General features: G+C 37.7%; 1 protein-coding gene across 1 annotated transcript; it reads right to left on the bottom strand.

The window, feature by feature from the left end:
• Positions 1–381: 381 nt before the first annotated feature.
• Positions 382–26343, bottom strand: LOC113060150 (intermediate filament family orphan 1). The gene is made up of 9 exons (XM_026229017.1): positions 24776–26343; positions 15617–15677; positions 15081–15176; positions 12748–12888; positions 10317–10504; positions 10097–10217; positions 6334–6423; positions 5752–5882; positions 382–5581 (listed from the first exon to the last, which is right to left on the bottom strand). The coding sequence occupies exons 1-9, from the start codon at positions 25768–25770 to the stop codon at positions 5509–5511; spliced, it is 1896 nt and encodes a 631-aa protein (XP_026084802.1). The 5' UTR covers positions 25771–26343; the 3' UTR covers positions 382–5508.

The following is a 26343-nucleotide window of genomic DNA, read 5'->3' as shown; positions in this document are numbered from 1 at the left end:
AAAAGTGATTTTCTTTTTGTGTGCAGCTCCGTGCAAACGTGCACATTAAAAATAGAATAGTTTTATATCCAACAATCACCTTTTTAGTGTTGCATTCTCAGACCGAAAACCACCGCCATGAAGCAGATGAAGAGTAAAGGTCAACTCACAAGAAAATGTCTGTGGTTTTGATTTAAAAATGTCTTTTCAGTTTATACCATTTCTTTTGGCCCTTTTTTTCCAGTATTACCTTATTAAGAAAACGAGTGCGTAACAGTCAGACAGAACAGCAGTTACTTAAGAGGAAAAAATTACCTATAGAATGAAGAAGAAAAAAAAAAAAAAACACACACACACACATACATCATGACACAAAAACTCCACTCCTCGCAATGTGTGAGGTCAGCAGTAACCTTTATTCTGAAATCATTTTAACGCTCCGGTCTTTTTGTACACTTTCAGTGAAGCGAGCAATTCCTGTTCTGCCTTTGGTTACATACACATATTTATATATACATATAGTCCCCTTTAAATCACAATACACATGTGCCATTGCTGCAGTCGGGGTCCTTTTCCTCCCCGGGTGGGTCCTTGGAGCAAAACATTCACTGGACAGCATCTGATTATCCACAACCAGTGGCACATGTGCAAATTTAAAGAGAACCCGTAGATGTCCCTAAAACAGAAACATACATACAATTCCATAGTAGAAGCAAGATTCATTCCTGTGAGATGTTACAGTATGACACGGAGATGCTATGAATGAAATCATTCAGACGTCCCAAGCGATCTTTTCAAATGTTGTATTTCTCTTGTTAAGGTTCAGGACTTGCTTGCATAGCCAGCATTGGAGCGTACACAACTCTCCCTTTGTCTCTTCTAGGTTACAGTATCGTTGCATTCATACAGTTATTGCCAATAAGCATTCTTTTAAAGCACTTTTTTTGTGATTTTGGTTAAGATATTGTGTGGAGTTTATACATAGTTTATAGCCGCTGCTAATTTGGAATATCCAAAAATTCAGTCAGTTCCAATGAATCATTTTCCTGACTGTCTATTGTCCTTTTCATACAAGACCAGATTTGTGGTTATTGAATTGTTCATAAAAGACTTTTGTTTTAAGGTCTTATAGCAACAAGCAATAAGTAACTTGCTGTAGAAAATAACCAGTTACTCATTGCAGAAACCTGGAGTGCTCACTCCATACATATACACATGCATACATAGTCCTACACACATAGTTTAGCACAGTGCTGCGAAACAATCTAAAAAAATAAACTAAAACAAAAATCATAATAAAATAATTCTGTGAATGAACAATGTTTACAGTGCTTCTTGGTAGCAGAAGTGCAAGAAAACATATGCGAAGCATTATTTAGTTCACAGACAGACAAGCCTTTCCTCAAAATCTAATTGTAAGATTTTACTTTATCATCAAGCTCATCCTTTTATTTGTCTGGGACTTTTTTTTTCTTTTCTTTTTTCAAACAATTTTTTTTTTTTACGTACTCATAGAACATCATTTTTAAATGAAATAACTTGCTGACAGAAATAAAATCACAATAAATCAGCAAAACCCCATCAGAACTTCACAGTGGTAAGAGGGAAAAACCTAAGGCAGACACACAGTGTTGTTCACCAGTCAGTATGCAAAAAAAAAGAACAAGATAAAAAGAAAAACAACCAGAGGATGGTACATAACATACTGTTTCAATGATTAAATTCTGTTCCGGCTGAGCATAGAAAGTGATACGTACTGAAATATGTTCATTAAAGCTTTCACTCTTTGATTTTCTACAGCGGAAATTTACATGCTGGATGTACAGCACTATGTTTTCAAAAGCATGAGGTTTTTCTTTTCACTGTGTGAAGTGTCTTTCCTGATTGTTTTATTTCACATTTGGCACTCAAAATGTCTCTGTCAAAGAGTTTTAGTCTCTATTCTTTAATCCAAGCTGTGGTTTACATGCAGACTACATATTTGACTACAGATATGAATGACCAACAAAGTGAAAAAGAAGTCGGTTTGTTCTGGAACTACAGTATTAGTCCCTGTGGGCGTTTGATTAGAATTAGAGAGTGCTCTTCCAAAAGAAGAGAAGATTATTAAGAATCATGTGAGGTTCTTGAGAACCTAAGCCTAGAATCAGATTACACATTCATTTGCATAATACATTGCTCAAGAAAATGACTGAAAGATCATTCTCCAGTGAATCTAACCCTTTGGGATCTCACCCTTTTAGGAGGATAGAAAAGACAGTTTGTTCATTAAAATATTTCATGGGGTTGTTAGATCTCCAGTGGGTCTAATCCAATACACCAAACCCATCAAGATCTCACACTCAATATTAAGCAATAGTCAACAAATCTTAATATAAAATATAAAGTTGCAATTATGAGAAACAAAGTTGCAATTATGAGACGTGACATCATAATTATGAAAATCCACAATTGTGAGATATAATTTCAAAATCATGAGACAAAATGTCAAATAATGAAGTCACTAGAACTAGTACTAGAAATTAAGTGAGACAGAAAGTTGAAATTACAGAAAAAGTTAAAATTGTCAGATATGTCAAAATCGAAATAAAAAAGTTGTAATTGTGAGATATGAAGTCAAAAGTAAAAGACCTTTGTTTTAAGGTCTTATAGCAACAAGCAATAAGTAACTTGCTGTAGAAAAGAACCAGTTACTCATTGCAGAAACCTGGAGTGCTCACTCCATTCATATACACATACATACATAGTCTTACACACATAATTCAGCACAGTGCTGCGAAACAATATAAAAAAATCAACTAAAATAATAAAACAATTATGTAAATGAACAATGGCTCAGTTGTTTGCAGTGCTTCTAATTGGTATCAGAATTGCCACAAAATATAAGCAATATTTTGTCAAAACTGTAAGTTATCCGTCAAAATCGAAAGATGTTATAATTGTGAGATAAGAAGTCAAAATTTAAAGAAACAATGTAATTAAACATAAAGTTGCAATTATAGGAAACAAAGTTAAAACTGTGAGATGTCAAAATTTAAAGAAACAATCTCATAATTGTGAGAAATTAAGTCACAATTTCAAAAGACTCAATATCGCTGATGTCAAAGACGAAAAATGAGGGGAAAAGTTGAAAGGAAATAAGCGTAACGCTCTGACATCTACTCTGAGCCATAACAATCTCCAATCTCACTCATCTGACCTCACTCAACACTCATGTTTTCCACCTGCAAGAGAGGACGTCAAAGAGTTCAAATTAAAGTTCCAATTTTGAGACATAAAGCTGCAAATGTAGGATATAGAGCTGCAAATATGTGAAGTAAAGTCACAACTATGAGACGAAAAATTTTAATTAAGACAAACTAAGTCACAATTGTGAGATATAACCTAGCCATCTGTAACGTGGGGAGCATGACAATGCAGTTGAGGATCCAAATGCAGGCTTTATTGCAAGAGTGGTGAAAACAGGCAGGGTCAATCAACAGCAAACAGGTATAATCTAGGGCAGATGAAAGAGTAATCCAAGAAACAAACAATGGTCAGGGCAGGCAGCAAACAATCAGAAACAAGATAACAGTCCACTTTTAAAAAAACAAGGCAAGAAAACAAGGAACGTGGAAAACACAGGAACTAGGGCTAAACACAGCTGGCAGAGGAAGACAGGACAGAGCCGAGGACCACTACAGAAGAGAAGACGGGACCGAAGATACCCAAGTGGAGCAGATGACCACCATGGCAGATAGAGTTTGAATGGAATACTCAAGAAAGGTGGCCATGACGGCACGAGCCTCTGGAACATCAGCCATGATGGGATGAGACTCTGGAATGGCAGCCATGATGTGGATAGTATCTGCTGTTGCTGCTTTTACATGTACAGGCTTGATAACTGGAGTAGCAATCACCAGATTGGAAGGTGTATTGATCTGTGATAGACCAAGCTTCACAGCCGCCGAAGCTTGTCGGTTATGTTTTGACCACTCTTGTAAATAAAACCTATACTTGGATCCTCAACTCCGTTGTCACACCTCCACGTTACACCATTATGTGAAATAAAGTTGCAACGTTGAGATATTAACTCTCAATTACAAGAAACAAAGTCACAATTTTCTTTTTTAAACTGTCAGGCAGAAAAGGATTAACATACAAATAATACTAACAATAATATTAGTTTGTCAAATATTTCATGGGGTCTTTAGTAAGATCATTAGTTAATGAGTTTAACCTATCAGGATCTCACTTTCTAAAGGATCACTGGAAGAGCTGTCTACTGTAACAAGATAGGATGCTCTCAAAAACTCCCAAGGATCAAGGATCCACTGTTAAAGTATGAAAATAATTTGCTCTAAAGGACTTCACTCACATCCCCTTATCACTTACTCTGGATTACAAGAAAGTTTCCATTGAAAACAACTGGTCAGACAAACAGACAGATCTTTGCATCAACCCGCAGCAAGGTCTTAGCTAAGAGGATACGAAACAGAAAAATGCCAGAACTATACCAGAAGGGTTTTACTATCTGAAATAGAAAGACCTTTGAAATGCTAGATATTTTATGGACTGAAGCAGGTCTCACAGCTACAGCAGCGTTATATATACAGCATTTTCATGAACTAAAATTTTCTGAAATATATCTCTACCAGCTGAGGAAAAGACTCAATATCGCTGATGTCAAAGACGAAAAATGAGGGGAAAAGTTGAAAGGAAATAACATAAAATTTTACATGCGTAACGCTCTGACATCTACTCTGAGCCAAAACAATCTCAAATCTCGCTCATCTGACCTCACCTATCACTCATGTTTTCCACCTGCAAGAGAGGACGTCAAAGAGTTCATTATTCTAAGAGCGCATACAGCGAGACTCGAAACAGCCTGGCATCAGCACAATACCGTTAACATGAAATATCATATGTTTAGTGTGAATTTGAGCACAGAGATGGGGGAAGTGCAGGCTACACTTACCTCCACCCTTCACTTGCATTAACAGCCGAGTATTTACAACAGCTCAGACAGGAAGCACAACACACCTACTGACCCACGGCTTGCAGTGGCACGTAACGTTACATGTGGCAACGAGAAGTTAGCAAATGTCCCCTTGAAGTCTCTAGGAAATGGAAACTTTGCAAAACATTGTCAGTGATTCTCTGCCAGACATATGAAAACAAAAGTCATTGTATTCAGTGCTGAAAATATGATGACTCAGACATTTGGGGACCAGATCGGAAAACATGATCGATACCCGCCAGTGGATGGGCTCGGTGAAATCAGATAAAAGCTAACAATGTTGACAGGACTCTCATCTTTTAAAAGGATGTAGGTGTGAAAACAGTCAAGCTGCTCTGCACAACCACAGGGGAAAAATGTCACAGTACACTGAAAACACACAATTTTATTCCATTTACCACCACTAGAGGCAGTGACTGGACAGAAAACATGAGACGGGCTGATGATGGGTGCCATGAACAGATGAGGGGCACTTTTTCTTCTTCTTGCAAACACCTTCTTCAGATCTGATGGTATCATTATCTTCCTCCTTACTCGGTTTTATCTCTGTCTGCTTCTCCGTTTGCATCTGTACCACCTCCAGGTCCAGGAGAAGTGGATTCACTGTATGGTAAGAAGAGATTCAAGGAGAAAAAACAAATCTGTGGTTTATAAAGGTACAGTGTGAAATCTCAAAATCAGGAGTGCAACCATATAAAGCAGGGTTACGAATAACCAAGTTAACAGATTTAAGTGTCAAAAGCCCATGTTTGTGAATATTAATATTTGCATACTTGTTTCCACTTTGAGTGATGAGTCTCCTGCAGGTTTCCATCTGCACATCCAGTCCTCTCTTCATACTGCACATCTCCATGTACTCATGCAGATGACGGTTCATGTCTGACTTTGCTGTGGCCAGTTCCAACTACAGAGGAACAGACTGCATAAGACTGGGCTGACTGGCCTCTATATTTACATTCATATGTACATTTATTCACTTTCCACTTAACAGCCAGTTAGAATGAAATGAAACAGTCATATTTACTCATAAAATATATGATTTACTACTGTAGCTGCATCTTTAATTTTTTTCAATGTTTATACAATTAACTGTTATCCCACATGAGGTGAAAAATACTGCAATTTCTTTCTTTGCAATATAACGGTTGCTTTTCTAAAACAAGAATGCCTCGATGTATGCAGCCGAATCCTGTCAGGGTGTTTTTCCGAAACCCCAGAAGGGTTTATTTTGAGATAATGATCAGCTGACTGTAGATTATCTTGCTTAACATAGTATTGCAATTGACAAATCAGAATCATCAGAATGAATAAAGCATGAATGTAAAGTAAAATGGTGGTTAATGTAAACTTTTTACCTCTATCTGGTCTATAGTCTCCTGATATTCCTTCTCCCTGTTCTGAAAAATACATTCTGTGTCCGTAATCACCTTTTCCAGGCACTCCTCCTGTTCAGACAGATAGAGAGAGAGAGAGGGAGAGGGAGAGAAAGCCCACAAACACATTATCTCATACCGAACCATAAGCACTCACCAGCAGAAGAGATTTTTACCAAAGTGAAAAAATAAAAGATTAATGACCCCGATGATGGAAAACTCTAAACACTTTGAATCCTTTGAGCTTGCCATGAGATGCAACACACTTCCAGCCAACATCGCATTAACTAATGTCAGTAATGTTTAATGTCGAACCACCCCCCAGCAGCTCAGACAGGCTGGCCAAACCAGGTTGAGGGTAGCCGCTGGGTCATAGACCTTTGGCGAGATAGGAGCTGGTATGTCCCAAACATGTGAAGACAGACTCCGGCGGACAGAGTGGATGAGGCCTATCAAAATAGGACCAATGGTCATGAAGGTGGTTTCTGCGAGCGTTGTGGTATGCAAAGAGAACGGCAAGACATGAAAGACACCCTGGTCAACCACTGCACCCAGCCCATCTCCAAATGTCTCGACTTTAGTCCTGCGACTGGAGCAAGATGGATTCTGGGAAAAGAGAGTGAGGCTGACTATGTGTACTTCTCCTTCACTTTAACCCAAATCAACTTGCTAGTCTTGACATCTTGACATCCTCCAACTCCTGTAAACCTTAAAGTTCTGTGGCGATCGGCGAGCAATGAAGCAGAAGGTATGGATTCACTGGAAGCTGTAGCCGCGGACCTGCACACGCTCAGGTCTAATGGTCGTCTTCTTGCTGACCCAAGCACCAGCTGGATTCGGTTGGATTCAAGTGACTGAGCAGCTCCCTTTAGGACCACACTGCTCACCTCTGTAGTATAAACATTGTTTGCTTCACAGAAACCAGGCCAGCATACCACAAAACTTCAAAACAAAACGTAAGGTGACACCACTCAATATTGGCACATGGAACGTACACAAGCTTCAAGACAAACCCTCAGCAGTTCGACCAGAAACAAGAACAGACCTGGTTGCAAGAGAACTCGCAAGATTTAACATTGATAATCTGGCCCTGTGTGAAACTTGCCTAGCCAACGAATGGTCAGTTCACAGAAACAGGAGCAGGTTACACATTCTTCTGGTGTGGATGCAGCAGTGATGAACATTGTGAATCTGGAGTTGACTTTGCGGTTAAGAATGATCTTGTCTGCAAACTTACCAGTCTTCCTAATGGTGTGAACAACCGACTCATGACACTGCATCTTCCACTACCGAGTGGAAAGCATGACACACCGATCAGTGCACACCCACAATGACGAATTCGAATGAAGTAAAGAACACGTTTTATGAAGATCTCGATGCACTACTCTCATCCGTGAAATGGATTCTACTTGGCGACTGAGATTAGGGTCCGATTACTCTGCCTGGAATGGCAAAAATGGAATCAGCAAATGTAACAGCAATGGCCTACTTCTACTGAAGACATGTCTGACTCATTATCTGATCATCACCAATACCATCTTCCGCCTGTACACTCACAAAAAGACATCCTGGATGCACGCACGCTCCAATCACTGACATTTTATTGATAATGTCATCGTGCAGAGGAAAGACAGACAGTATGTAAGGGTGACCAAGGCCATGCCGAGTGTTCATTGTTGGACTGACCACAGACTCATCATCTCAAAATTAAGCCTTTACATCAAGCTAAAGAGACGTCCACAAGGAAACAATGCTGTGATTAAAAAGATCAATATCAGCAAACTGAAGAATCCCAACACAGCAGCTTCACTAGTAGAAGATCTTGACAACCAACTCTCAGAGCTGCAATTAAAGGGAACTGCTGAGAATGAATTGGAAGGCTTCTGAGATATTGTGCATTCCGCACTAAAGGTTCTTGGCCCTCACACAGGAAACAGCGGGACTGGTTTGACAAAAACGATGAAGAGATCAAAGCCCTACTTGCTGAAAAGTACCGCCTTCACCATGCTCATAAAAACGACCCATCGTCAACAGTTAAGAAAAATGCCTTCATTAACACTTGCAGGACCATACAGAGAAAGCTTCACAAGATGCAGGACTCCTGGTTGAGATCCAAAGCAGATGAAATCCAGAAGTTTGCTGACAGAAATGATGCCAAACTGTTCCATGAAGCCTTCAGATCTTTGTATGGACCTCAGCCCTCAGGGATCTCCCCTATACTGGACTCAGTGTAACTGTCATTACTGAGAAGACTGATTCTACAGTGCTGGGCTGAGCACTTCCAATCCATACTGAACCGCTCATCTTCCATTAATGATGAGGCAGAATGTCCCAGGTGGATATCAACTACAGCCTGGATGTCCCACCATCAGAGACTGAAACCTTGCAGGCCATTAGCCAGATGTCCAGTGGCAAGGCCCCAGGATCTGACACAATCCCAGTGGAAGTCTATAAGGCTGGTGGTGCAGTGCTTGTCGACAAACTCACTCAGCTCACTCACTCGCTCACTGTACACCTCTATAATAGGAAAGGAAATCGACAAGTCTGCAATTATCATAGAGGAATATCACCGCTGTCCATCGCAGCCAAGATCCTTGCACGATTGTTGCTGAATCACCTGACTGACCACCTGGAACAGGGTCTATTACCCAAGACACAGTGCAGCTTCCCTAAGGAGCACGGTGGACATGATCTTCGCAGCCTGACAGCTCCAGAAGAAGTGTCAAGAGCAGAATCATGAACTGTGCATCATCTTCGTGGATCTCACCAAGGCTTTTGACAATTTCAGTCACGAAGTTCTGTGGCGCATTATGTTAAAATTTGGGTGCCCTGACAGATTCATTCTGATGATGTCAGGTTCACAATGGCATGATGGCTCATGTTCTGGACAACAGAAAGGCTTCAGAGGTTTTCCCATCTCAAATGGCATCAAGCAAGAATGTGTGTTGGCACCGACCCTGTTCACCATGATGTTTTCATCCATGCTTTCAGATGCCTTTCAGAACAGTTCTTTGGGAGTTAGCCTGAGATATGGGACAGATGGGAAACTGCTCAACCTGCGAAGACTCCAGGGTGTCACCAACATAAAGGAGACTGCTAGACCTGCTTTTTGCTGAAGACTCTGCCCTGTATGCTGGATCAGAGCAGGAAATGCAAGCCAGCATGGACAAATTCATAGCAGCATGCGACAACTTCAGCCTCCTTATTAACTCAAAGAAAACCAAAGTGATGCACGAGCCAGCTCTGAAAGCCCAACACCAGGAGCCCACCATTAAAGTGAAGGGACAGAAGCTGCAAGCAGTGAACCAATTTACATACCTTGGCAGCACTCTCTCCCACGCAGTGACAACTGACATCAAGGTCAATTGCAGAATTGCCAAAGCTTGCCAAGCATAACAGAGGTCATTTGCATAAAAGTGTTAAAGTTACTGTAGCAAAACAGCCTGTTTAATTTTTAGAACTGGAAAATGTTCATTAAAAAAGTTTGAAAAATACATTTTATTATATGAACCATTGAATATTTTAAAAGGCTATTAATCATGGGTAAATTTTCATATGTACAAAAACATGTTTACTAAATGAGGGTGAGGATATGTGTGTTTATAGACTTCAGCTTATACTGTATGTGCATGGGCATGTCTCTTGTATATGGAAGTGGAAGTAGTAAGAATTACAAGAACTGTATTTCAACCACAAATATCAACCACATATAGACCAGACTGAATCTAGAATGCAGTGCACTAACCTCCCCCTGACTGGTGTCTGTTGTTAAAGTGCATCCTGGGAAATCCTCCCATAGAAGAAGCGTCTCCTCTGTCTCTTCCCAAGCCAGAGAGTCACAGTCATCCTCAAACTCACACTCACGCCTGGCAAAGACATGGTTAAGTTACTACAATAGACTGTAAAAAGAACAGTTAGGAACCACAGGTCTGACCAAACAGTGCAAAGCATTTTTAATCGCTCACAGTTGGGTCAACATTCTCTGCATTTCTTCATTGATCTGGAGGGTTGAAGGGGTGCACACTTCATCCTCTCGCACACCACCTCCATCACTCTCAGAAGTGCTGACTGGCTCATCTGTCTCGCTGCCGTTGGCAGGTTGTGAGGCTTGTTTGCGGGCACGAGAGGTGATGGCATTCTGAGGGCTGGGAACCTGAGATGGCAAGAGAAAGAAAAAAGGTGAGGGCATTTCATAACCTTAACATATCTGACACAACATAGTACTGAAACAAACATTCAAAAAGATTTTTAGGTTAGACTGCTCCGCTCTTCTACCCATAATGCAATAGACATCAGTTCTCTGTCTCAGACACTACAGCTGGCATCAGCAGAAACTCACAGTAGCTGAGTCAGTGACATGGGGGTGGGGGCTGGTATGTCATATGAATTACAAGGGTGCAAGATTACAAGATTATAGATGATATTCAGTGCAGAAAATCATTTTGGTTTGTTTTCCAGTAATAAGATTGAAACTGAAAACTACACATTTACTTGAGAATCATCAGGCATTAAATTGCTCTTGTACTAAGCACAAAATAGTTAGATTTTGTGCTGAAAACAGGTCAAGTCAAATGTATTTTTATTGCGCTTTTCACAGTATACATTCGTTCTAACCAGCTTTATAGAATATCAAATTGTAAATGTTTATAATATCCATAGGCAGAACATGTGTAAGGTTGGCCACGGCACTAAATGCCACTAAATTGGACAAAAATGCCCCTGAACAAACAAACTAAATAGAATATGTCTGTTGCTAACAAAGTGTTAATGAATAGAAAGTGTTGACTGTGGCATTAAATTAACATGCTCATGTTGCACCGTATTTCATTTTAGGTGTTTTACAGTGTTGCGTAAGGGTGCTCCGATCACGATCGGCCGATCGTTAATGCGCATCTTGTCAGTAAAGCCGTTTCTCTAATCAGCGGTTACTTCCATCAGGTGCGTGATTTCACAAAGAGCAGCTGTTACTACACAGAGCCGTTGTTAACTGAGAAGATGTGCAAATCCACTTTATTTTCAGCGTTTTTTGGTGCATCTTCTCAGTTAACAACGGCTCTGTGTAGTAACAGCTGCTCTTTGTGAAATCACGCACCGATCGTGATCGGAGCACCCCTAGTGTTGCGCATTATAACCAATTAAACATGATTCTGTTGAGCTTAGGAATGCAATGGCCAATCAGAGGCGTTCAGATGAGTCATCGCTGAAACTCATCAGCTTTGTTGAATGCACGCACGTTCAATGACTGAATTCCGCAAATTCTCTCATCATAAACAACAAAGTGAAAATGTACGTACAATGTAAGTAAGAGATTAATTTCGCCGTGTAGACAGCTTCAGTGATTATAACAATTGTTTTGTTTTTAGGACAGAATTTAGGACAAATTTAATGTTAATGTAATTTCTGTACAGAATTTATACCCCGTTTGAATAACCATGGGAAGGAAACGTTATATAATTATAAATTTCTAATATTGTAATTAAATTGCAATCACATTAAACACAAATTCAATCACATTAAACATATTTTATTAGCCTACATGACACCCATGTCTGGTTCTTGCCTAAAAAGACATAGTAGTTAATAGATTAGCCTGCTTTTAGCCAGGCTAGACTGGTTCACCATCCGCCTTTGATAATATCTTAATATTTCTATACCTAATATTTAGCAGATTAGAGCTAGGTGATAACATAGTAACATATTGCACCAATATAGAGCAGTATTACAAAAAAGTAAGTGTCTGAGGGATTCTTTTGATTTATTATTGTTTTAATAATCATAAAACTGTCAAATAATTAAAATATTTATAATGTAATTTTGTATTCCAGAAATATTGTGGGAAAATGTCGAAAATTAAGAATTAAGAATTTTGTATACAAAACTAGTTAAAATCAGCCCACAATGAAACAGCAAGTGGGCAAAAAAAGTTCAATATCTATACTTGCAAAAAGTATTTTTCTTTCTCAAACAGTCTACTTATGATAAACAGTATGTCTACTAATTTACTAATTTTGTAAATTATTTCATTTTTGTTAGAAATAATGTGCCATGATATATAGTAAAGTTTAAAGCAGTTTGATTTACATATTATTTAAAAGTTTATCAAAAAAGGGAAGACCATTTACCAAAAGCTGCAGACTTTGTACTGTTGCATCATTCACAGTGGTTTCTGAATATAATAGTAATTTTGCATTCTCAAAGCCTCTTTCATATTTAATGAAATTTTGATCCTTAAGCAATTTTATCATCTTGTAAGAATTTTTGATTTGTTATTATTTTTATTACAAAGCACCAATAAATTTCACCAGCACATATCAACAGTAGAGATTAAAATAGTATAACTGTAATGTCTGAGTAACAGAAAAATGAGGAAGTGCAGATGTGGGAGTGTGTGAATACCTTAAAGATCTTGATTGGATCTTCACAGCTTCTTTGTTGGGCGACATCACACAGGCGAGCTGTGATGTCAATGCGTCTGCAGATGTCCATGTCCACTTTCATGGCCTTTTCCTGGATCTTACTGTCCAGCTCCGACAGGTTCTGTATTTGCGTGGGTATTTGTGTGTCATTTGAAACAAGAATAATTAGATAACTAATAACAACACATTTCTAGGTAATCTATTTAATATTCAAGATGCTGGAGTTTAAACTTATATGAAACTGAAACCATAGTGGCATTTCTATTGTGGCTCACAATGAGGCAAACTTTGATGTCTGTATCGTTCCTTGCATTTACGGCGAACAACATGTATGTATTAAACTCATTCACAAAACAAGCTATTTTAAACTCTTTGTACTCTGATATGTCATTTCTGGGAAAGGTATTGATACATAGGATGGTAATGTTTCATTTTCAGATAATACATTTCCATGAATCACATTCAAAAGATTTAAATAAAGTGCTAATAGTGGAAAATATGGAGGTGGGAAATTCTAAGTGTACTCGGTGCATGCACTTGTGTGTGAGCATTTATGTGAACAAAGGCACAAAGCTCATTCATTTCTTCAGAAAATGTGACAATGACTGTGTCTGCTCTCAAAAAACGTGAGTGATATGAGTGTAGCTGCTATGAAACACCCTGTTGTTTATGAGCTAGCCGGAAACAAACCCCTGAGTGTGTGTGATTTGTTGATTTGAACTCTTCGTGAGCAATGCAGTTAAATCAAATGGCTGTAATGCAAAGCTTAGACCATCATAAATTGAATGAATCACCTTGCTGGTTTCTGCTGGTTAGAGCTGCTCTTAGTGCTAGTCAACCAATATGATCTTAAAGCTGCAGTAGGGAACTTTTGTAAAAATATATTTTTTACATATTTGTTAAACCTGTCATGATGTCCTGACAGTAGAATATGAGACAGATAATCTGTGAAAAAAATCAAGCTCCTCTGGCTCCTCCCAGTGGTCCTATTGCCATTTGCAGAAGGTCATGCGCTCCCGGTAATAAACAACCAATCAGAGCTGTGGTCCATAACTTTGTTTGTGTTCAAAATGTAGAAAAATGTATATAATAAGCGAGTACACCATGAATCCATTTTCCAAACCGTGTTTTTAGCTTGTCCTGAATCACTAGGGTGCACCTATAATAAGTGTTTATATTCAGACTATTTTAGAGTATGGGAGTAACCCAGTACCTTTGTGATTCTTCATAGACATAAACAGAGAGAAGTAGATCCGGCTACAATGTTCTTCCGCAAGACGCAAGCAGTTCTGTTTATTAACCACTAGAGCGTCAAAAGTTCCCTACCGCAGCTTTAACACCTAATACCTTGTGTTTATATTTACATTCAGAGCAATTAAATCAAAAATGCATCTAAATGAATGGAAAATTAATATTAAATGCAATTAGCTTTTAGCTACTTTAAATACATCTTTATATGTAATTTCAAAATTATTTTGATTGTAGAAGTATTAACGGTATATTAAAATATATTTCAATGTCATTTCTATCGAAACTTGTATGTCAATTATTTAAATATATTTGCAATTACACATTTGAGATGATGAAGTTGTAATTTAGTACATTTAAAATAAATGAAAGAGATGGATCAGCCAAAAATTATGTTGGGGTTCTACAGTATGGGGGAAAAAATGCTATGGATGTCAATGGCTGTTATCAACCTTTTTTTGGTTACCAACATTGTTCAGAATATCTTTTTTTGTTTTCAACAGAATCTCACACAGTTTGAAACAACATGAGGCTGAGTAAATGATGACAGAATTGTCATTATAGGGTGAGCTATCCTATTTTAAACATAATACTAAATAACACACTATAAGTAAAGTTAAAATCAAGTACTTTAAATGTGCTTTAGTATTTTAGTCAAGAAGTACACATCAGTATAAGTTTAGTTCTTTATAACATGAAACAAATTATTACAATATAATAAATTCAAATCTTTTAATTTGACATTATTACAAAGAGCATTTGTTTTGGAAGTGTAGTTAAGTCTGTTGAGAAACATGAAAGTGTCCTCCCAAGTTTCACTTAATTGGCCTTTTATTTAATTAATTATCTGCAAGGACAGTTTTGTTTAATTTACATTCAATATTTGATGTAAAGTCCATATTAAATAAATTAAGCACATAAAATTAACTAAATAAATGATAGTTTTATTGTATTATTATAAAGGGAGTATGGTTGGGGTGACATGAGGGGTGAGTAAATGATATAATTTTAGATGATAATTTTCCTAACTGTGTTTGAGTGGACTGAGAGTGTTTTGCTGCTCACATTGCTCATGAGGCCTTTAAAGAGCACGAGTTCAGCTTTCAGCTGTTTCACCTGGAGAGTCAACTCATCCTGACACACCTCACTCTCCTGTAGGTCCTACACACATACACAAATTATATTTATAAAACATATTAGTATATATGATTATTATAATTGTTGCCTTTAAATGTCTATACACTGACAGTTTAAATCTGTTGAAAACGTATTTAAATTTTGATCCCAAAAGTAAAACATTCCAAAAGTCTCAAGCTGAAATGAATCGCCTGGAGTTTCTTATGTTTCAACTGATCAGAATTGAAAGTAAAAAACATATTAGAATAATTTCTGAAGGATCATGTAACACGGAAAACTGAAATAATGGCTGCTGAAAATTCTGCTTTTTCCATAGGAATACACTATATTTAAAAATGTATTAAAATAGAAAAAGTTGCTTTAAACTATAAAAATATTTCACAATGTTACTGTTTTAATGTATTTTGATTGAACCAATGCAAAAAAAGGAAGGTGATCTTTTGGCTTGAAAAGGTGTTCCTCACCTCGTGTAGATCATTCATTCTCTGTTCCATGTCCATTCTCATGGTGTATTCTTCTTCCCATCTGAGAACAGAAAACCAGAACATCAGAACCAACATTATTGTTTGTATCCAGATTTACCTCTTGTTATGACATACATACATGACATCCATTTTTGGGCCCCTCTTCCCTATTCTAATCCATGGAAATCTTTACAGTGTTCTCTATGCCAGAATCCCGTTACTGATTACAAAACGTACTTTAGATTTAGAGCTACTAATGAAGACTTGAGCCTCTGTGTCTCTCCACATCACTCAAAACTGCATTTGCACTTCTGTGTCAGCCGCGCCACAAGGATGTGCTGTTTCAATATGTATTATGCATTGATTTGAAAGAAAACAGCACATCCTTGTGGCGCGGCTGACACAAGCGTAGGCAGTTTGAGTGATGTGGAGAGATTAAATTGTGTTCTGAAGACGAAGGAAGCTTTTACTGGTTTGGAACGACATGGGGTTAAGTGATTAATGACAAAACTTTAATTTTTTATGAGAGAAGTATCCCTTTAATATGCAAACTAGTGACTAGAGAGAAACTGTAACTGCTTCAAGAACATAGCCATTTTTACCTCCATGTTGATCAATGTCATGTAGCTTTTCAGTTGTAAATCTACTTTATCTTATGAACTTTATGACTAATTTCTGTGGACGTGTTTGATCTGGGCGTGCGATGGACTGTGAGTCATACTGTATGTGTGTGTGTTTTTATGAGAAAGAGCAGGAGGAAGAAAGTGTGCTGTTCGTAGAGAATAAAACGTAATTTTGTCTGAAAAATGGTCGTATGGTTTGTTCGATTAATTTGCTTGGTAATGTCTTATTTAGTTTTGGTTCTTTTGCTATTGTAGGTATCCCATAGAATTAATAACTATTCATTTATTGGACTTGGGCCCCCTGGGACTTGTAAGAATAGCACATTCCTAGAATGTCTACCCTTACCAAAAAGTAGTATACTTCAAGTTTATTTTACTAAGTATATTTAAGTAAAGTTCAAGTATATTTTTAAGTATACTTTATGTAGCAAGTACACAAATATCAGGGTTCCAGTAGTGTACTTGTAAGTGTACTGTTTCAGTACTCCTTGGCCCACTTTCTAGTATATAAAAGTATACTTTTAAGTAGTTTAACTAGTAGATGTTTGTAGTTTGTGCTGCAATTATACTAAAAGTGAACTTATATGTATACTGATAGTTTACTAGTTAAATACTTTGTACACTGTGAAGTAGGGCTGTAGTACTCGAGTCCGGTCTTGGACTCGAGTCCGGACTCGAGACATTTTTCTGTCGTCTCGGACTTGTCTCGGACTCGTTGCATTTGCACTCGGACTTGTCTCGGACTTGGCCATTGGACTCGCCAAGTCTTCTAGTTGGTCTCGATCGAGTCCAGCAAAAAAATAAAATAAAAAATTTCTCCTTCAAAACAAAATCACATTTGCATGATGTCGCGACTGAAAACGCTAGGCGCGCCGCTCTCCTTTTTTCCAAAGCACTCTGTAGCCTGCGCTTGCGCTCCAGTGGCGTCTGCTGTTGCTGGGAAACCATGACCCGCTCTCCATGATGACGCAGAAGTTTCAGCAAAGAATAAATGGAATTCACTTAAAATCACTTGCAGTAGCTCTGCTAATAGATTCATTTAAAAAATGGCTATCCTTGTACAACTATGATCATCTGTTTCTCCATCTTGCCTTAGCTTTCAGTATTGTTCCGGGAAAGGATGTGCATGACCAGCGGTGCACTTACTGCGACCTGAAAAGTTTAGATGTTTCCAATTTAATTTTCTACCTGTTAGATTGTGTTTTATTCACGTCTACACCTAGATAGCCTTTTTTTTTTATCAATAAACGCGTATTAATGTATAGCGTTATGCAACAATTACATATGTAAATTTTAAAAACTTTATATATGACATTACATATTTACATTTTCATGTAACAGCCAGTATTTGTATCTGTAACAATCACAAAATTTTTCCTATCTGCATTCGGATACAACATCGTACAGTTACTTGATAAGACTGTTATGACTTTTTAGATATTTTTTCGTATTTATCACTGAACAAGTATGTCGTGTTAAACTGAAATAATTATTAATTTCTAAAATAATATTTATCATGCAAGCAGAGAGATGTCATGACAAACGTTTAGTGATCATTTGAACACGACTGAATCCATTCAATGCGCACATTTTCATTACAGAACACTTTGAGCGAGTCTTAATGTTAATGAACTTCGGTAAACAGATGTGTGTGTGCCGCGCAAACCAGCAAAAGGTAAAGATGCAAACATGTAGGACAAGTAGACAATGTATCCGTATCGAAGCTGATTATTAGCCTACTCTTGAGAGAGAACTGATTTGGTTTTTGAGAGACTGAGACGCGCAGCGCGGCTGTTTGATTGGTGAGCGCGCTGTGCTTATTCCATTCATTCGTATCATGGTAGCCTAAGCTTTCAATATACGCCTTTTAAATATATACAAATAATATAACGTGTATCTATGATGTATTATTATAGGTAAAATTCCTCTTGCAACGCTCTGATTTCTGAGAGATAAACAGAGAGGCGACAACAATGCGGTGTTTGATTTGCGCTCTTTTCATTCATAAAGTTTACATTCATTCACTTCTGGCGCTGATGCCCTGGCTCAACTGTTATCTAGCAAACACCAGACTGTGTCAGCTTCAGCCGAGTATTCAGGCAGAATTATTCCTTGAGCGTTATTCGTTTTTTAAGCCATTATTCGTGCCATTCCGAATAAGGTAGGCCTATTCGGCTTCAGGCACAACCCTAATTATTACATTACATATTTTATTTTTACATGCAACATAGATAAGGTCATATAGTAACAGCTCCACGCAATATTGTAATTCTAAAATTCACGTCGTACTTGCAAACACTTTGTGTTCATTATGGTTAATGCATGCTGGAGTAGTCGATTGTTTCCGACAGAGCTCGACTAGTCTATGCAAGATCTAGCACAGTAGGACAAAAATTTCGCTGTATTTATGTGCGCATGTCCAGTAGAGCCAAACGTATCCATTCTAGCCTTGCTGCGCGCATTTGTCATATCCCGAGCTTTGCGTGTGTCTGTGCACTGTGCCAATTAGGCATAGTCATATACATTTTTGACCACAGATATAATGTCAACAAAAAATAAAGTACATAAAAATTATTTGACCTTACAGTTCCAAACTTTGTTTGTTTATCCAAGTTTAGCTCCCAGGGTCGGACTGGGCTAAAACCAGTACTCATTACCAGGGCCCCAAAGGAAGAGAGGGCCCTTGAAAAGTATGAATCTGAAATATATATTTTTTACCTGGATATTTTCATGGGTGGGGGGCATGGGGGCCCATCAGGATCGCCTATGCATAGGGCCCAGGATCTTGTTTAACGCCCCTGTTAGCTTTAACTCTAATTATACACACTTGAACCTAATCAAGCTCTTACTAGACACACTAATCTTCAAGGTGTTTTAAGGCCATTTGGAGCTAAACTTTTCAGGACATTGGCCATCCAGGATGTAGTTTGGAGACCCCTGTCCTACAGAGTTGTTACTTTGCACATGCTTATTGATCATTACAAATAATAATGTAAAATGATTTTCTTAGAATAGGAGATATGCTTTCTCTCGCATCACAAACATTATCAGTAGTTTAGTGTGTGGTCTTGAAGAGGACCCTTTTTTCTTTCATTTGGACTCGGTCTTGGACTTGGACTCGAAACTTTTGGACTTGGACTTGACTTGGACTCGAACCTCTTTGGACTCGGTCTTGACTTGGTCTCGACTAGTCCTGGACTTGGACTTGACTTGGACTCGACAAAGCCGGACTTGACTACAGCTCTACTGTGAAGTATACTCTCAGTAAACAGTAAACTGTTTAGTAGTTTTATACTGCAAGTGTACTCAGAAGTTTTCTTTAAGGGATCTCTACATCATACTTTAAGTATACTACTATGTCCCTATTTAGGTTTGAATTGTTATATATTTTGTTGTATGAATATCTCAACATACAAAACATCCAAAGAAAGAACACGGTATCTGCTTGAAAACAAAAACAGTTTATTCTAGCGTCATGCATTCTTTTTTTTTTAATGTGGCAAAGTAAAAAAAAATAAAGAAAGAAATACAATTCTGAACAAAAAATTATTACCTCTTCTTAGTCGATATTTTATTCCATAACTTTACAGTTTTGATGCTGTTTCATGTCAGATGATCGTGTTAGATTACATGTGTTAGTATCTGTTGTTACTTTTTTCTTTTTCACTTGTGTTTTTCGGGAAATTCTAGGCAGAAGATGTGTACTAGTGCCCTCTACAATAAAAAAAAAATTAAAACACGGATTCTAGGAGTATAGCTCAAATATATTTATACTTTTTGTAAGTATAAGTCAAGTATACTTAAATTTCATGTTAAGTAAATCTCTGAGGAGTACATAAAGCTCATTTCTGAGAAGTACATAAAAAGTAAACTAAAAGCATACTTTCCCATTTTTAGTTTAAAAGAACTATACTAAAAACACGCTTGATTAACTTATTTTTTGTAAGGGAATGTAAAAATCCATCCCTGTTTGTGTCCCAAAAACAGGAACATATAATATCAATGCTAAAAAAAGAAAAAGAAAAGAAAAGAAAAAGCTGGCTAACACAACTTCTTCAAAATATTTAAAGCCTTCCTTCTTTTTACATCCTTTTATTTTTCTTTTTCAGCATAAAAGCTTCAGCCTCCATTCACTGTAATTGTTTGCAAAAGTGCAACCAGTACATTCATCAAAACGTCTGCTTTCATGTTCCACATGATAAATGACATGAAAGTGAGTAAACGATGGCAAAAGTTTCTTGTTTGTGCAAACTAATCTTTTAAATACCAAAATCCATATCAAATAAATACAATTTAATGCTGCTAGGAAAGATCTTGTGTCAAGCGGGAAGAAACAAATGCAAAACATTTACTGTATTACTCTTGTTACAGGAAAAAATACTGACATTCGGTGTGTGTGTGTGTGTGTGTAATCTTAGAGAGTAGTTGTTTTTTGTGTGTATGCTAGCTCAACTTAAGTGCAATGATTGCATCCATTCAGTCCTTTTAAATGCTCCATCAGCCCAGTCAGCCCTACAGTAATTTACTGTGTGGCTGTTCAACAGTAATATTGTCTAGTAGAGTAGTATAGTGCAGTGACGTGGAACCAAACAAGCCCTGTCCTTATGTAAAGCTACTTAACATTCAGAGCATTGCAGCAGCCTCTACATTTATTAAACTTCCTCACAAGACTGCTAGTTTAGTTTTTTGGCCATGCATTACTGCCAATTCAAGGTGCAAACATACAATTACAGAGGGAGCGACAGATAACAGGAGCCAGTAGAGAACAGAGAGAGAGAAAGAGCGAGAGAGAGAGATTGCTTCTCTAAGTCCTTATGCATGTACTGCAATGCAGATATAACATCCATCACTGCAGCTGGATGCTGTGGCTGACTGTAATGGAGCATCTTAGATAGAGACAAATTATACAAATTGCAAGTGTGTTTAATTTCAGAAATGTTAATGCCAATCTAATGCGCTTTTTATTTAGGGTCAGTATGATTTGCATTATATTTTTGAAAGAAATCTTTTATGCTCAACCATATTTATTTGAGCAAAAATTCAGTAAAACAGTAATATTGTGAAATATTATTCCGAATGAAAATGATTGTTTTAGATTCTAACATATTTTATGTCATTTATTCCTGTGATGGCAAAGTCTTCAGTTTCACACAATCCTTCAGAAATCATTGTATTATATTGTACTGATATGCTGATTTGATGAAACCGTTTTTCATATTACTGTTAAAAATAGGTGTAAACCTTTGTAAAAAAAATGTTCTATTACTTTTAAAAATAGAAAGAGAACAGCATTTATTTGAAATAGAAATCATTTGTAAATGCTACAAACATATTTGGATCAAGTTAATGTGTATATTAAAGTATCAATTTCTTTCTCAATAAATAAATAAGTAAATAAATCTCACCCCAAACTTCTGAACAGTATGTGTCAGGACTTGCAAGTATCCCAGCTTTAAGAGACAAATGTTTTAAACCGGCTCTGATAATAGTTTTTTCTTTTTTAAGTGAAATAAATAAATAAATAAAAAGTTCCTCTGCATCATTTTTTATATTAACTGTTTCATTAAATAATGCATTGGCAAATGTTGCTGTTTTTGACTGTTTTGTCATATTTGTGGATATGACACAGACTGTGAGCCAGGCCCCATTACTCTCCGGTCTGATTAGAAGCAAATCCCTGCATCCTTGTTTTAACATCTAGTGTAAATCTTTAGAAGCAAAGGGGATTAATGTGCTTGACACCCTTTTGAAATTAAATATTTAAGAAGAAAATATCATCAGGGAGGTCAGGCACTGACGTTGAGTGATGGGACCTGGTTTGCAGTCACAACAATTTCTTTATGGACTGCTTTGTGTCCAGGCTTTCTTGGGACAGAAAATAATTTCACAAAACTGTTACAACAAAGCTGATTTTCAGTGTAGCATTAGGTTTTTAGAAAAGGGTGTCCAGATCCTTTTGGCCATAAACACTAGCATTCTAAATTTCAAAATGAATACGATCATTCAGCAAAACTAATTAAAGACATTTATAAAGTCACAAAAGTCAAATAAATATTGTTCTTATGACATTTTTATTACTGTTTTTACTTTTCTATTTTCTATGGAATCCTGAAAAATGTATCGCAGTTTTTACAAAAAAAATATTACGTAATAATCAGGCTAAAGGCTAAAGAAGTTTATTTTACTAATTAAACGTATTGGCTGCTGAATATTCAGCTTTGCCATCAGAGGAATACATTACATTTGAAAATATATAAAAATAGGCGGTTATTTAAAATGATGATATTATTTCACAATGTTCCAATAAAATTATTTACTGTATTTTTAATCACAGAATTATTGGTGATCATAAGAAGAATTTTTTTTTTTTAATTCAATATCATTCTTCATTGTGCTCAAAAAGAGTTCGGGAAACATGCTTTGATTATTTTTAACAAGATTTTTTTTGTGTTTTTTTTTGCTATATCATAGATAGAAAAACCCTTTCGAGGATAAAAGCCACAGACAGCAAAAGATCGCTTACTAAATTAGAAAGCCAAAACAAAACATACATCTAGAAAAGAAAGTCTGAGTAGAGCTGAAACCAGAGCAAATGGTGAAGCAGTCAGACGGCGAGACGCTGAACCCAAGATAACATCTGTTCTGGAGAGCAAAGGGGTTTAAGAGAGAGAGCCAAAATGACTTTTCTGCTTTTCAACAGTTTCTGACCTGTCCTGATGAGTCAACAGATTGTAATGAGTTTGCAAATCGACAGTCCGTCCAAGCCCTAAATGAAGCTGCTATACAGTACGTGTCTGACAGCAGGTGGACTGTGGAGCTCCCACTGCTGCAGGTCTGGACACAGAGAGCTGTGACATTGATTGAACACCACCATTTATGAGAAACACGGCCGTTATTTCCCCTCCAGCTGATTCCTATCGACTATTTACGGTACATATGATCTTCCTTGCTTTTGCTTCTCATGTTCACCTCTAGCTTTGTGAAACTACTAAAATCCCTCGGTATATGTAACAGTGCCCAGTCTCCACCCATCCTAAAAACCTCTTCATATCACCTGCACATTTATCCAATAGTCTGTTCAAATAACTGAAGCAGTCATGAGAAATAAGGACTGAAATATATACTTCATGTCTCTGCACATGACTACTAGCAGATGAAGTATATGATTTATGGTCGGTTTTATCCCACAAAAGCCAAAGCTCGCTCTCTTTCATGACCAATATTACTTGTTGTTTTCTTGAACCCCTGCAGGGTCGAGCCTTTTTAGGTTTGAAAAGTAACCACTTCATGTGAGGTTGTGTCTGCAGTCTGCTCTGCATTACAGCAGGGATGTTCGTGACAGATGCACGGGTTATCAGAGGTCAGAGCGAGTCAGCAGCAGAACTGAAATAACCCAGCGTGCAGGTGTCTTATCCTCCTGGGATCCAGAAATAAGGCTTTGCCATTGAGATTTGACAATATACAGTATGCAGCCTGATTCCTCTATAGTGAAAATCGTTTGAATTTTTCTCATTTAATACATTTTGATCACAAATTAAAATCTATCTATCTATCTATCTATCTATCTATCTATCTATCTATCTATCTATCTATCTATCTATCTATCTATCTATCTATCTATCTATCTATCCCACAATCTTTTCATTTCCAGGTTTGAATTAAAACATGCATCTCAGATTTTCAATGTTTAGTTGTTCAACTCCTTATTTTTGAACTTACAGTACTGCTCAAACGTTGGGAATAATTAGTATAATACGTTCGGACAATTTTTTTTTTCATTGTTTTTGAAAAATGTCTATTATGTTCACCAAGGCTGCATTTATTTGATCAAAAATACAGTAAAAACATTAATATTGTGAAATGTTGTTACAATTCACAATAACTGTTTATTATTTAAAATGTATATTTAAAATGTAATGGCAACGCTGAATTTTCAGTGTTCAGTGTTAAACCACCCTTACGAAAGGAAAATATATTTACCAATAAATTTCTTAAAATATATTGTGATATATTGTAATATATTATTTTCCCTTTTTATTTTCTAATATTTTATATATTTGAATACATTTAATAATATTATTGATGATACATATATTATATAATATATTGCAAAATATACAAATGATTGCCGCTTTCAATATATTGCAATATATTGGAAAAAATGTATATATATATTAGAATATATGCCTAATATATTACATGATATTTTCCAATATACTGCAAAATATTTTTGATTCATAAGGGCAGTTTTAGTGTATTATTTATTCATTTAGTTTTAATTATCAGCGCTCAGCCATAACAATTGTCGGCTTATCAGTGTCAGCTACAATTTGAACATTTATATCATATATTAAGAAAGAACAAACAAAATAGTTTCTAGATCTCAGGAGGTCATTCAGACTGGCAGCAATCATGATTTAAAGCCAGCACGTTTTTTTTTTTTAAGCAGAGAATGTCATATGGACCCAACACAGAAACATCTTTCTCATTCACAAACATTTAGCCACAAAAACACATCTATATTCTCCATATTCACCTTCGCTTGTACTCATCCCGCTCCCTTTTGATTTTGGCCAGGACGTTGTAAAGTGCTCTGATCTCTGGGGTGATGGTGTCTATCTGGACCCCCACGCCGTCTGGGTGGACCCACGACACTCCGGGACTGGTGACCCGAGTCTCTGACCCGCTTCCCAGTTTACGGGTGTGATTGTAGGACCAGATGGTCCCCGGGAGGAAGCGAGGGGGAAGGTTGGGAGACGTCCCGGTGCCAACGCTGCTCACATGCGGAGCATTGTTGGAGTTATTGGTGTTGGCCGAGGCGGGCTCGGTGGTGGGTGTTGAAAGACTAACCATAATGGTTGGGTTCTTATTGGTGTTTGGGTCGGTTGTGGTCTCATCGTCAGCTTTATTGGGCTCAAGCTTGAGGACAGTTGTCAGAGAAGGCATTAACAATGTAGTGGGTCGTTTAGCAGAGTTGTTGGTGTTTTGAAAGGACAAAGACCCAGGCCGGACAGCGACATGCCCAATAAACCCAGTCTGCACGCCAACTTCTTTGGTCTTTCCGTCCTCCACACCTCCACTTGTGTTTTTGCAGTCTAAAGCCTGCTGTAGCTGTAACTCCAGTATCTTATTGCGTCTCTCCAGTTCATGCACTTTAGCCAGAAAGCATCGGAACCGCAGATTGAGGGTCTTCAGGACGCTTATATTGGATCCCAGGTCGTTCCTCAATGCCATTGCTGTAGGTGGAGGAGGTTGGGACCAGTGGAGGGATGGACTAAAGTGCAGATAAGAGGATCCCGTGAGGTCAAGGGCGGTTTGGGGGACGCCAGAAGGGCTGGGTTGTTCCCCGAGGAAAAACGAGGATGGGTCAGGAGCTCCTAGGACAGCAGCCTCAGGGAGCAAACCGGAGGGAGAATCGGGATGACCGGGTCCTTCAGGATGCTGATGCTGTTGGTGCTGCTGCTGATAATGATGATGGAGAGGAGAATGCATGCTACGGCACGGAAAACTGAAGCGCTGCAGATCGGGCATGAACACAGCTATGCCTGACTCTTAAAAGAATTAACTGCTTGATTTCAAAGCTCAGTGGTGTTTAGCGACCCAGTGACACGGCGATGTCCACATTTAACTCGTTTAAGCCTTATCTAATGAGATAAGAGTATCGCAGCTTGCCCACAAATGCTAAGTAACGAGGGCTAGACGCTGATGGAGATGAAGCGGCTCTCACTGCAGCAAAACATGGACTAATTATAAAACATGCAACATTATTCAGACAGGCAAAGAATATTATGACAACTAACGTCAGCGAAATACGTTTAACATGGGTCCAAACGAATGTCTTGTGGCTGGCTCCCCCGCCTGAAAACCTGAATAGACGCGAGTCTCTCTGCAGCGCTTCAGTGCAGACACGAATCTACCGTAATATCAGCAGCAGCTCTCGGCTTGTGTCTGTTTACTGGAATATTCCAGAGCCGCAGAATAATGTTTGGTTGATGACTTGGCGCAGAATTATCTTTATATATAATCAGTCGCTGTTCGAAGGCGAATAACAGCTCTCCGTTTGCCCTTTCCTCTTGTGTGTTTGTCTAAGAGTGGTTCTTACGG

Source organism: Carassius auratus, chromosome 41 (assembly GCF_003368295.1).
Source record: "Carassius auratus strain Wakin chromosome 41, ASM336829v1, whole genome shotgun sequence".
Taxonomy (NCBI): domain Eukaryota; kingdom Metazoa; phylum Chordata; class Actinopteri; order Cypriniformes; family Cyprinidae; genus Carassius; species Carassius auratus.
This window is presented reverse-complemented; position numbering and strand designations above follow the sequence as displayed.

What these genes read in the sequence shown, in the direction of transcription:
- LOC113060150 (XM_026229017.1), bottom strand. Translation starts at nt 25,770, where the DNA reads ATGCCCGATCTGCAGCGCTTCAGTTTTCCGTGCCGTAGCATGCATTCT. An exon ending in CAGAGAATGTTGACCCAACT is followed by an intron (nt 10,218 to 10,316) that starts GTGAGCGATTAA and finishes TGTCTTTGCCAG; the next exon opens with GCGTGAGTGTGAGTTTGAGG. An exon ending in AGACTATAGACCAGATAGAG is followed by an intron (nt 5,883 to 6,333) that starts GTAAAAAGTTTA and finishes GTTCCTCTGTAG; the next exon opens with TTGGAACTGGCCACAGCAAA.